This window comes from Mobula birostris, chromosome 27 (assembly GCF_030028105.1).
Source record: "Mobula birostris isolate sMobBir1 chromosome 27, sMobBir1.hap1, whole genome shotgun sequence".
Classification (NCBI taxonomy): domain Eukaryota; kingdom Metazoa; phylum Chordata; class Chondrichthyes; order Myliobatiformes; family Myliobatidae; genus Mobula; species Mobula birostris.
Genome location: NC_092396.1, coordinates 20,879,116 through 20,892,499, shown reverse-complemented (window position 1 = coordinate 20,892,499; position 13,384 = coordinate 20,879,116). Strand labels below are relative to the sequence as shown.

General features: G+C 39.3%; 1 protein-coding gene across 9 annotated transcripts in view; it reads right to left on the bottom strand.

Annotated features, from left to right (window-relative positions):
* ubr4 (ubiquitin protein ligase E3 component n-recognin 4) overlaps nt 1-13,384 on the bottom strand; it is a 216,145-nt gene that overhangs the window by 43,199 nt on the left and 159,562 nt on the right. For all 9 annotated transcript variants that reach the window (XM_072245454.1, XM_072245455.1, XM_072245456.1 and 6 more), the window contains 6 exons: nt 13,197-13,281; nt 12,878-13,005; nt 12,650-12,779; nt 7,220-7,377; nt 5,026-5,135; nt 2,878-3,019 (listed from right to left, as the gene is read on the bottom strand). In XM_072245454.1, the coding sequence (XP_072101555.1) occupies nt 2,878-3,019; nt 5,026-5,135; nt 7,220-7,377; nt 12,650-12,779; nt 12,878-13,005; nt 13,197-13,281 (753 nt within the window). The remainder of the gene's footprint in view (nt 1-2,877; nt 3,020-5,025; nt 5,136-7,219; nt 7,378-12,649; nt 12,780-12,877; nt 13,006-13,196; nt 13,282-13,384) is intronic.

Sequence of the window (13,384 nt, the reverse complement as noted above, 5' to 3'; positions counted from 1 at the left end):
CTCAAAAAGCTATTGTTTTTAAGCAGAAGGTTTGACATCACTAGGTGACATCACAGCTGAACCCACCTCTGTCTTCATGATACATATACAGTACTGTAAAAAGTCTTAGGCACCCTAGATTTTTAAAATTTACTTTTTGTTTTAGATTTTTTCTTTGTCTTCTGCATTAAGGTTAGGGTTGTTGGGAGAAACGAGCAAACTTTAGATTTCCAAACATTCATTTTCAAAAAAAAATTAATGTTATAGAGAATTTTTTTGTATTTCATTAAAGAAAGTAAGATGTTAAGCAATAGTCCACTTTTCAAATAAAAACCTGATTACCTTGTAGGTATACAGCCTAGTGCATGAGTAAACAAAGATAACAACCAGGTGCTACTGATCAATGATATAATGAGTTGAATGAATTAAACTGATTAATAGAAACGGAAATGGGTGTATAAGGAATCAAACTTGTTGAAGGAAAACCAAACTAAAAGGCGAGGTTGTGGCAGAGTAACCTTCAAACCATCAATTCTTACACCATAGCAACAAGACACAAGGTGGACATCCTGCATCAGCAAGCTCTCTCCCAGGCAGAAATTTGACAGCAGGCAGGAGTTTCAAGATGTGCTGTCCAAGCTCTTCTGAGGAAGCAGAGAAATAGGCAAGCTTGAAGACAAGAAACACAAGGATTGACCATGGAAACTGAGTGCAGCAGATGAGAGATACAACAGGCGTGCCTCCTAAATCAGAAATGGTGTTCACAAAAGAATTGCTGCCAAAAAGCTATTCCTCCAAAGTGGAAACAAAGCCAAGAGGCTCACAAAAATACAAGGACAGGGTCACTGACCAATGGCACCAAGTACTCTGGACTGACGGGTCAAAATTTGAAATTTTTGGCTCAAACAGGAGGCAATTTGCCCATATAAGAGCTGGGGAGCGCGACATAGATGAGGTCTGCAGCCAACAGTGAAGCATAGCAGAGGTTCGCTACAGGTTTAGGGCTGCATTTCTGCAAATGGAACTGGTGATCTGGTCAGAATGAATGGAATCCTCAATATTGAGAAGCACAAGCATATTATCAGCCAACATGCAACACCATCAGTGAAGTGTCTGATTGGTCACAATTTCATTCTGAAGTAGGACAATGACCACAAACTCACAGCCAAGCTTTATCTTCAGTGAAAAGCGGAACAAGGAGTCTTGCAACAGATGGTATGGCCTCCACAGAGCCCTGATCTCACCATTATCAAGGCTGTCTGGGATTACCTGGAGTGACAAAAGCAAGTGAAACAGCCAAAGTCTACAGAAGAACTGTGGAAAGTTCTCCAAGATGCTTGAAATAACCTACCAGTTGATTTTCTTATAAAACTGCATGATACTGTACTTAAGAGAATTGAAGCAGTTTTAAAGGTGGTCACACCAAATATTGATTTGATTTAGATTTTTACTGTTTACTGCTCCTTATAGTAATTTTCTTGACACTTAGAAACCTTGTTTCATTATTTTTGAAAGCATCTTTGCTTTACAGAATATTTTTACATGTGCCTAAGACTTTTGCACAGTACTGTAATTCTGGTAGGAGCCAAAGGATAATGATCTGCAGCCAATGTATTGCTGACAATTTAGCTAGATAACCAACCTGGCTAAAACTGAGAATGCAATGAACCAGTTTCTAAGCTATGGGGCAAAGTCTGTTTGCTCTTATTCCTTATTAGGTCTCTAAAATTTCAGAATCAGGATCTCTCAGTTTTAATGGGTTTATGTTTGTCCAAGTCATTACTGCCTCTTCTGTGAAGAATTAGAAAAAATATAATTAAAGAAAAAACTTCTTGTGAAAAGCGATCGAATAATTTTATAGAGCATTGATCAAAATTAAAGGCAAAAACAATATATAGTCTGAAATGATGGAGAGAATTTTGTATATGAAGCAGGTACATTAGATTTACGTTACTTGTGCAGCAACAAAAACAATACAATAACAGAAAATTCTCATGTCAACATCTGATGAAAGGTCATCAAAAAGCTGCTCTCACCATAAGTGTTGCCTAACCAGCATTGTTTTCTTTTTTAGAATTTCTAATAAAATTTAGCTTCCTTAAAATTTAATGGAAATTTATTACCAAACTGATAAAATGGGTGGTAAAATCATGCTAAATGCTGAACTGAAATTCAGCTTCTCACATACTTACAATGCATTTTAGACAAAGAATATCATTGTACTGAATATTTTTTTACATGATACTTAAAAATAAAAACACAAAGGGAGTAATCTGGCAACATGACTTAATCGTATGCACATATCAATTGCAAGATTCTGAAATGACGACAAATTAGTGGGTGATGTCTTTTGCCAGCCATTTCTAAAAAGCTATCACAATCCTAAAATTATGCAAGATATACTCAATTAATCTTGTAATTGAAGCTGAAACAACAAAGTATAGCCTGTACCCTGACACCTCACGTGTAAATAAATATCTGATATGTCACATCATCTGTTATTTGCTGACCTAGATCACATGGAATCACTGGCAGTAGACATGTCTTGCACAACCAGTCTAGAATCTTTTATCAAAACCCAAACTATATAACAGTATCCCCAGGGGAATTAGTGAGTATTTATTTTGGCATAAAGACCTACAATTCTCAGAAAAAAAAAATTGATTCAAACAGCTTGGCATGATTAGAAAGCAGAGACAATGGAAATTTGGTAAGTGCTTCCTCTCTCAGAAGCTTGAAAAATTGCCAAACATCTGTGCAATTAAACAGCTTTAGTGGTGGCATGAATAGGTGGCAATATACTGCACATATGACAAACCGTTTTTGTAAAAATCCTGAAGCATGAGAGATTTCATGATTCATTTTACATTGAAGAAGACTGGTTCTTTGATTACGGACCTTAGTTATCAGGTTTCCAATGTATGGCAGCACTCCCCGAGCTGCCAGATATATCTTCCAATGAGCTGGTTTAATAAGCTTCTGATAGAGTGCGAGATACTCAGCTGCACATTCCCCAGCAACACTAAGTTCATCAAGGTAACTGGCAAAACAAAAATACAGTAATATTGATTTCCTCTGCAAACATTTTAAGCAGCAATTCATCCTTTATCATGGATGAAAACAAACTAAGATCACAGAATCACAAAGACTTGGTGGAAGAATGTCACAAATAAACTCTCCATTGTCAACCTCCTACCAACAAGTGCACTGCAACCTCAAACACTCATTGCATCAGATTTGCCTCATGTTACTTCTGATTTTTCTGCCAATCACCTTCGTTTGATGTGGCTTGGTGACTGATCTATCAAAAGGAACAGTTTCTCCTGCCTTGATCTTTCATTTTTAAGTATCCCTATCAGAAACTGCATTCAACAGCTGTTCCTCAGTTTTCCATTTTATTGTCAAAAATCCCTAATCCCTGCAGTTATTCCTGTAAGTCTCCTGAGCCCTCCTTTCCAAAGCCTTTTACATTTTTCTTTGTGTGGAGCACAGAACTGGACACGTATATCTGCTGTGCATTCATATTGGTTCATTGAGACTTTAAGATTTATGAATAAAAGGTCAAGATCTAGCATGGTTTTTTGACCACTTCCTGAATCTGCCCTGTCACCTCCAACAATTTATATACATATACTCTCAGGTCTTTCTTTCAAAATATAATCCTATAGTTTATATTGTATTACTTTGATCTTCTTACTGAAATGTGACACTTATTATTAGTCTGACTTAAATTTCATCTGCCATATGTCCATTCATTCCATCAACCCATCAATATCCTCTCAGTCTTTCTCTCTTTATAGTTCACTCTCTGTAGATTTGTAAATTAGACTGTTTTTGAACAAATGTTTTGAATAGGTTCATTTGCCACCCTTCAGTTCTCAGGCATCCACAAATGCTTCAAAGATTGTGCCCAAAACCTTGGCAATTTTCATTCTTTTTAATTCAATCACTTTAGTGTGTATTCCATCTGAATGGGGTGACTCATCCCACGATAAGTACAGCTGGTCTATGCACACAATATTCCCCTTAAAAAGATCAGTTTCATTGAAGTTTCTGGTGGTACAGTGCAGTATACATTTGCTATTATGTCATGAGTTTGGCAGACACAATAGAGATCAAACTTCTATTTGCGGTTAAGCAAATGGGCCTAGGGTCAGTGAAAATCTGCAGTCTATTGTGTTTTCCTGAGAAAGGCTTCAAGTTAGTCATACCCTCATCCTGCTATTTAATTCCACCATGCACAAACTCAAGCCTGGCTGTGAAAGAAGGAGGGTTGGCCATGGGGCCAGCAACTCCATCCCGTAAAAACCCAAAGCTACAGAAGCTCCAAAGACCTCATCCCTAGGAGAGGAAGGATCTTTGCTTGGAAGGTGTATGAAGTCATGTGGTGAATGCCACAAGCCCTTGGAAGCCACAGGGCCAATCAACCTCCTAACAGAGGCCGGCCAAAGAGCAACCGGCGACATGATCATGAAGCTGACACCAAGAAGATGGGCTACACCTGGGGGACAACTTAAAAGATTGACCCAGGACAGAGGTCTTTGGCGAGCTGCTGTCAGCAGCCTCTGCCCCAGAAGGGGTGTTGGGCTATATAACATCATCTTCCTATTTATAACATAGCACAAAGATAAAATCGATTCTAACTGACCCTTGCTAGAATCAAACTTATGTGTTAACAAGCACATTAAGCCTGAAAAAAATCTTTTATTAAGATGACAATTTATATAAAACAAAATTTACCCTGTGCATTTTAAAATTCTTAAGATTTAATATCTATAACATTTATTATTGTCCATTTCCCTTTGGCTGACTCATAGCTAGATAATCCTTACTCCAACTTGCAGTTTCTGAAGACGATTGGGAACTCTAATGACTCTTTGTACACAAGTCAAAATCAAAGTAGCTTAATGCTGAAGAGGAAATAACTCAGTTAATAAGTTACTGCCACTCCCATTTTGTGAGCAAGTCCCATTATGCCCACAGTTATTGAAAAGACTTTCAAAGCCATTGCTTGGCTTCCTAATGTTCAAAAAAAAAAAAAAATACCTGGTGAGAAGATCAAGAACCTGTTGCTTGCGGCTTGGAATGGTGGTCAGTGCCTCCACAATTGTACAAGCAGCCTGTCGTGCAGCTTGTGTGGCAGGAGTGAACAAAACCTGAGGAAACAAACAAAACGTAACGTCATCACTCTATGTAGCTTAACCATCGTAAAACAGCAACAAAACTGGGATAGGACCATTTACTTCAGTCTCCTGGTGATGGAATATCAGCTCTGAAACTGGTGGCAGAAGCTCCTGGGTTAACCAACCAAGGACAACAAGTTTTAACAATCAGCAGAGGAGAGGAAGGTCAACTAACAGATACTCTTTAGGATACCAAGTGTAAAATTGTCTAGATGAATTTATTCAAAGTAGGGGATCAGCTTCAGAAGTCTGGAAGTAATGATCTACAATTACCAGCTGATTGAATCAGGGCAGCTACAACAACTATATGGCAAAATAGGGTGCTAAAACAATTAAATAAATTGATTCTGCTATTTAAAGGATAGCAGTACAATAATCAATTTTAATTAGTTTATTTTAAGAACAACGTGCTTTGCCACTAATTCTCAATAGGAAGCTATTTTGCCTTTGCTTTAAATGGACTAATAGAAATACTAGCCTTATTCAAAGGGTCAATACAGACACTTGCAAATTTCCAATTAAAACACTGCCTTTTTGCATAATAAACATCTGTTTGTAAATACTAGAGGTACGGTTAATAAGTTTGTAATGTACAGCTACAGAATGTCATTGATGACCTGATAAGATGGGCAGAAAAAAAGCAATTGGAATTTAATCCTGAAAAATGTGACATGGTGGACTCAATATTGAATTCTCTAACTTCAGACGACAAGCTCTTTTTGTGTGTCTGTACAAGAACCATTTGTGCCTGCCATTCTTTGTTCCCCAGTGTGTATAGTGGCAAACTGGGCATGTCCAATATGTCCAGTACACCCAAACCACAACGGAAAATTATACAGCTCAACCTGATTTTATCCAACATAACAAACATTTCCTGTTCCACCCACATTTCACTGCTACCCAGACTATCATTTGAAACATTAAATACTTTTCTTTCCACAGATGCTGCCTGATCTCCTTAGTTTTTCCAATATTTCCCATTTTATATTGATACAGTTTTTCTGAAACTAGCACAAGCCTCTTGCTTTTTAGATCCCACTACCTTGCCATTAACAATTCATCACAAACCCAGAAGCTTAATGTGCAGCTTTTAAGCCATTTCGACTCATCCTAACACAGGCATTTCTAAGCACCTTCTCCCTTTCAGAAAACTAATTTGCACCTTTCTCTTTCCTGTTCCGATGAAGATTTACAAACCTAGAAAACTGATACTGTTTCCTTCCACAGATGCTGCCCAACTTACTGAATTCTTATCCAGTATTTTCTGTTTGTTTTCTATAAAATATTTGTTTGGTCATAATTGGAGCACTGTGTGCAGTTCTGGTTACCATTCTTGGAAGGATATGTTTGCAGAGAAGATTCACCAGCGTGCTGTTGGAATTGATTGTGTCAGTCAACGGGCTGCTTCAATATTGCATCACATTCTACAACATAGCGACAGCAAGGCATCAGGTGTAGGGGCTTTTCAGCAGGCTGATGGGATGAGACACTTCAACAGTCATAGCATGAGGAATTGTGTCAGCCCGAACTTGGCTTGTGGGAGAAACTGTCCATGAAAGTGTAAAATGGGCTGAATGTGAAATATGGGAGAAATTTTAAAGTAATGGAAATTATAACAATACAAGAGAGAACAAGTAGGCTGTTCAGCTTCTTACTCTCTCACCTTTTACTTCAGTGCCACTTCCTGGAATACCTCTCAGCATCTCAAAACTTACTAATCATTGTCTTGAATACACAGTGACCCAGTCCCTTCAGCACTCTTAGGTAGACTATTCAAAGAATCACCATTCTTTGCAAGATTTCTTCCCATCTCAGTACTCAATGGCTAACTCCTTATTTTGAGATGTTATACCTGGTTCTAAGCATCTCAGGAGAAATCTCATATTTGCACCCGTCCTGTCAAGCCCCAAAACATCTTTGTGTACATATTTCACTGAGCCAATCCTTTCTTTTTCACATATCAATAGAATTGTGTGAAGGCGGTTTCTGTTACCCATCAGCTTGTTCAACCTTACTCTCAAATCTACATTCTATATTTAGTTACCACTTCTTAATACCTGTCTGAGCCAGTTATTATGTCCCAGTTTGAGGTCTAGTGGAGAATTTCTCTTCCCGCGTTTGCTCAGGAACTGCTTCCATTTCCAAACATACTTCTCCATGAGGTAAAGGTGTCGCAGCTCAGTTTTACTCTGGGTTTTTCCTTCTGTGTCCAGGCCTGACAGAGGAGGGAATGAATACCAAATCTGTCATTGTCCAGTGATAAAAAGTTTTCTAACAACACATCATTTGTGAGAAAGGCCTAGCTGATAATATTCAAACTAACAAAATTGATTGAAAATAAACAATGTATACACCACTTCTTGTTGTGCCACATTCCTATTTATAAAATCCATCATTTGACTTGTGTTTCATTGTTACTTTCTTCTGAATTTTGATTAGATGTAATGTGTCTGAGCACAATGGATCTAGTAATTAACTGAAAATGGGCTTGAAAGCTAGCACAAAATCTATGCAATTAAACTTAATAAGAATCTTAACTTACTCTTATTTTTTTCTGACAAAAAAAAGAAGGCAGTAAGCTATCCTTTAACTTGGGTTAGTGGGAAAAAAATTTAAAGAAAAACCAATGAGCATTTATAAAAAATATATTACAGGGCTCATCATCATCATCAGGTGTCATGCCCAGATTGAGCTTTGACTGCCATGGCCCACACACTCCTGTTTCGGGTCAAGTGGATCAATTCAATGGTATTCATTTCCAGTTCCCTGGCTGCTGTCTTCATCATCATTTGTCTTTGCCTTCCTCTTGCTTTCTTCCCTTCAGTCTTTCCCATAATTACCGTGCATTCTAACTCCTCTTTCCTAATCACATATCCAATGAAGTTACGTTGCCTTTCACGATCTCATACATTATTTCTCTTTTTGTGCTTGCTCTGTTCATGACGTCCTCGTTAGATATTCCTTTCGTCCATGATATTCTTTGCATCCTCCTCAAAAACCACATCTCTGCTGCTTCAATTCGTTTCCTCACGTTACTAGATATATTACAGGGCTACAGGGAAATAAAGAAACTGAGAACGGGAAAGGCTTCTTCTCACAAACAAGAGAAAATCTGAAGATGCTGGAAATCCAAGCAACACACACAAAATGCTGGAGAAACTCAGCAGACAAGGCAGCATGTATGGAAAAGAGTACAGTTGGCATTATGGGCCAAAGCCCTGCAGGCTTCTTCTGTTTCTTTGTAAATACAAGGAATAAAAAGGGCAGATCAAGATTCTTATTCAGTTTTGGCATTTGTTTTGAACTGCATAGACTTGGTGTTGGCTCTCAATGAATTTTCAATTAATTACTAGATCCAACGTGCTCAGCCACATCACATCCTGTCAAAATTCACTGGAAAACAACGTGGTGTGAGATAATTAAACATACGGAGCCATAGTTCAAAGTAAATTTATTATCAAAGTTCATATATGTCATTGCTCTGCGATGACACCGGTGCTAAGCTGTATGGGTCCTAATGGCTCCTTGGACGACATCGGTGGCGTGGAGAGGGGAGACTTGCAGCACGGGCAACTGCCGGTCTTCCACACAACCTTGCCCAGGCCTGTGCCCTGCAAACCTTCCAAGGCGCAAATCCATGGTCTCACAGGACTAACGGATGCCTATATGTCACCATACACAACCCTGGGATTCATTTTCTTGCTGGCATACTCAATAAATCCATAACAGAATAATAACCATAATAGAATCAAAGGAATACTGTTCCAACTTGGCATTCAACCAGTGTGCTAAGGACACAGACTGCAAATTCAAAAAAAAAAAGAAATAATAATAATAAATAAATAGGCAATAAATATCAAGAAAATGTGAGGAAGAGTCCTTGAAAGTGAGTCCATAGCTAGTGGGAACATTTCTATTATAGGGCAATTGAAGTTGAGTGAAATTACCCCCTTTGGTTTAAGGGCCTCATGACTGAGAGGTAATAACTACTCCTGAACCTGATGGTTTGAGTCCTGAGGCCCTTATACCTTCTTCCGATGGTAGCAGTGAAAAGAGGGCATGTCTTGGGTGGTGTGGGCCCTGGTGACAGATGCTGCTTTCCTGCAACATTTTGTGTAGATGTGCTTGATGGTGGGGAGGGCTTTATCTGTGATGGACTGAGTTGTATCTACTACTTTTTGTAGGATTTTCTGTTCAAGGGCATTGGTGTTTCCATACCAAGCTGTGGTACAGCCAGTCAATATACTCTCCACTACACATCGATAAAGGTTTGTAAAAGTTTTAGATGTCTTGATGAATCTTCACAAATTCCTAATGAAGCAGAGACGCTGATGTGCTTTCTTTGTAATTGCACTTAGTGCTGGGCCCAGGACAGGTCCTCCAAAATAATAACACTGAGGAACTTAAGGTTGCTGTCCCTCTCCACCTCTGATCCTCTGATGAGGACTGGCTCATAGACCTTCGGTTTCCTCCTCCTGAAGTCAATAATCAGCTTCCTGGTCTTGCTGATAATGAGTAACAGGATGTTGCTGTGGCACCACTCAGTCACATCTTCAATCTCCTTCCTATATGCTGATTCGTCACCACTTTTGATTTGCCTACTAAGGTGCTGTGGTCTACAAACTTGAATACGCCACTGGAGCTATGCTTAGCCACACAGTCATAAGTGTAAAGCAAGATGAGCAGGGGTCTGAGCACAAAGCCTTGTCGTGCACCTGTGCTGATGTAGATTGTGGAGGAGATATTGTTACCAATCTGAACTGACTGGCATCTACAAGTGAGGAAACTGAGGATCCAATTACACAAGGAGGTATTGAGGCCAATGTCCTGAATATTTGACAAAGAGCATCCTGATGAATGCTTCTTTGCTGTCTTGATGTTCCAGCATTGAGTGAAGAGCCAGTGAGATGGCATCTGCTGTAGACCTGTTGCTCCGGTAAGCAAATGGGAGTGGATCCAAGTCGCTTCTCAGGCAGGAGTTGATTTGTTTCATCACCAACTTCTCAGAACACTTCATCACTGTGAATGTAAGTGCTGCTGGACGATAAATCATTGATACAGGTTACCATGTTCTTCTTAGGCACAGGTAAAACTCAAGCATGATTGAAGTAGGTGGGTATCTCACTCTGTTGAAGACGTTTAAGATCTCAGTGAACACTCCAGCCAGTTGATCAGTACAGGTTTTTAGTACTTGCCCAGGTACCCTGTCTGGGCCAGATGTTTTCCTTGGTTCACTCTCCAGAAGGCTGCTTGCACAACAACCTCAAATTCTGAAGTCATAAGATCATCCAGAGCTTAGGAGTTTGTGATGGTTCCTCCACGTTTTGATGGTCAAAGTGAGCTTAGAAGGCATCAAGTTCATCTGGAAGCAAAACCCTGTTGTCACCTATGTTGCTTGATTTAACTTTATAAGATGTGATAGTATTCAAGCCCTGCCACAACTGTCGAGCATCCTTCATTCATTCAAGTTTAGTCTGGAATTACCACTTTGCCCATGAGATGGTTTTCCAGAGATTGTACCTGGACCTCTTGATCACCAAACTTAAATGCCTCTGATCTGGCTCTCAGTAGATTGCGAATCTGATGGCTTATCCAGAGCTCCTGGTAGGAGAAAACTGAATGATTTTGTGGGGACACACTCATCCACAACTGTTTTAATAAAGTCATTCAATTCCACAGATGAGTCCCTGAACACAGCCCAACTCAAAGCAATCCTGTAACCACTCTTCTGCCTCCCGCAACCATCTCTTTGTTGTCCTAACCTCTGGAGCTTTGCTCTTAAGCCTCTGCCTGTATGCATGTAGAAGAACAGCCAAATTACCAAAATACAGTCTTGGCGTGAAACTGTAGGCATTCCTTACATCAGTATAACAATGGTCTAGTGTGTTGGAACCTCTGGTGCCACAGGTTAAATGCTGATGGTAATTGGGCAGGGTTTTCTTCAAACAAGCCTGGTTGGAGTCCTTGAGTATGATTTGAAATGCCTTGGGATGAATTATTTCTTGTTTGGAATTGGTATCATACAGATCTCAAGTGCTTGATTAGTCCGCCATAGGAGGTATGTAAGCTACAGTCAGGATTACGGAGGAGAACTTCCTAGGTAAATAGAATGGATGGCATCTGACCATTAGGTATTCAAGATTGGGGGACCATGTGTTCGACAAAACTGCCACATCGGAGCACCACCGTGAGTTTATCATGAAACACACACCTCCACTTTTTGCTTTTTCCGAATCAGCAGTTCCATTCCGTAAACTGAGCAGCTTTCTGGTCTGATCACTGTATCTGGCGTACTGGAGAAAGCCATGTCTCGCTCAGGTATAGAACACAACAATCTCTCATTTCCCTTTGATACAGCAATTTTGTCTTCAAGTTCTCAATTTGTTCTTCAGCAACTGCATATTTGCTAACAAGATGCTGGCTAGACAGGTCTCATCTCTCTGCACTTCAGCCTGGCTTGAAGCTCCCCCCCACCCCCCCGTCCCCGCATTCTTGCCTCACTTCTGGTCATGGTGATGAACCTTCATCCACTTAAAGGTGCCGTATACCTGCTTTGTCTGCTGAGTCCTTCCGATGACCATGAAATATGTAGATCATTAAGTTGATTTAAAAGTACATGGTTAGAGGGAAATTACATGCTGCAGATTGTAGTGAGAGTAATTCAAAACAGGTATAAACTCTCCTTGAGCTTCTAGTTGGGTACAGGTATTGATTTTTAACTGACATTTCAATGACAAGCTTCATCAGGGAAGATGTCTGAGTTTGTCATCGAAATGTCGGTTAAAATCGATACGTGTACCCAGCAGGAAGCCTGAGAAGAGTTTATTCGTCATATATGCTGGGAAAGCATATATAAAAATATTGTAAAAATTTAAAAATATTTAAAAATATTGTACGTAGCCCACAGAATGTTGCCATGCTTCCCTGGTGTCATCTTGCATATTTAGTAGTATGCAGATTCTAACTACTGATTTCTGCTTACTTCCCTCCTGATCTTACACACACCTTCAGAAGGCGTTGCCAAATGGGTAATCAGTTGTCATGAGTAATGCTATACTTTTCTAACATTTCCTCATTAGCTGACAGAGATTTGGTATTGACACCCTGTGGAGCCTACAGTAGGACTGAGTGAAAGAAAGGAAATATCAAAAGAACAACATTTCAACAAACAGTTTTGATCATTAGGGATAATTTAAATGAATAAACCTGTCAACTACTATTGGAAAATTAAAGCTCATAGAGCTGTTTTAGAAAATAAACGTTATGACAAGTAAGTAATTCAACCACAGGATGCTGCTGCAAAAAAATAACTATTATTACAGTATTTAAATGACTCTCAGAAATTTGCTACAAATATAAGTTAACAGGACGCCACTCTTTATACCAGATATGAGAATGCTTAGAACAATGTAATCATCTATTATGAAACGGCTCTTAAAACCTGTATTATATTAAAAGCATAAGTCACAAATAAGAATTTTCTCTACCTCTGGCAGGTAGACACTTCTTCCAAGCTTCATATGATGCCTTGGGATCTTTCTTAAGCCATGCCTGAGCCTGTGCATGTATCTCATTGCTATAAGGTCTGACAGTTGTAAGTGTATCAACAGAGATGTCCTGTCGGAGAGATAGAGATCATAAAGATAAACAGGACATACTCAGTCAAAGAGCAGACAGACTGACTTCAGCTATATTTCAACAGTTAGCAGGCACACCTTGTTTTTCTTGCTAGTTGGGGCAGGTGGTTTAATCAGTCGTTGTAGAATACGCAGACACATCAGAGTGATATTCTCAACCACCACGGGGGTCTTTATGTTCACGGCCATTAAATACAGACTTAGTGCTACAGAGGGGCAGAAAAAGGTACAAAAGGAACATTAAAATTCCTAAATATGCTGTTCAGAGATCATGCGGATCTAGTAGTGATGCAAACACAGGCTTTGAATTGATAGTTAATGACAATACTAACTCAGAAAATAATGATGATTTGTATCATGAGCATTAATGTAACATCACACACTGAATTACGCTTACCACATCGGAGTCGCAGTTCCCAGCATGCATCTTCTTTTGAAATTGAATCTGTCAGTAACAGCATCTCATACTGAAGACTGCTGGCCTGAAAGTACATTCAAAAGGTCAAAGAGGGGATTATTATTTTTGTGATTGACAGCAAATAAACAAGTATGTGGTCAAGTCAGAGATCTTGTGAATAACTGGGC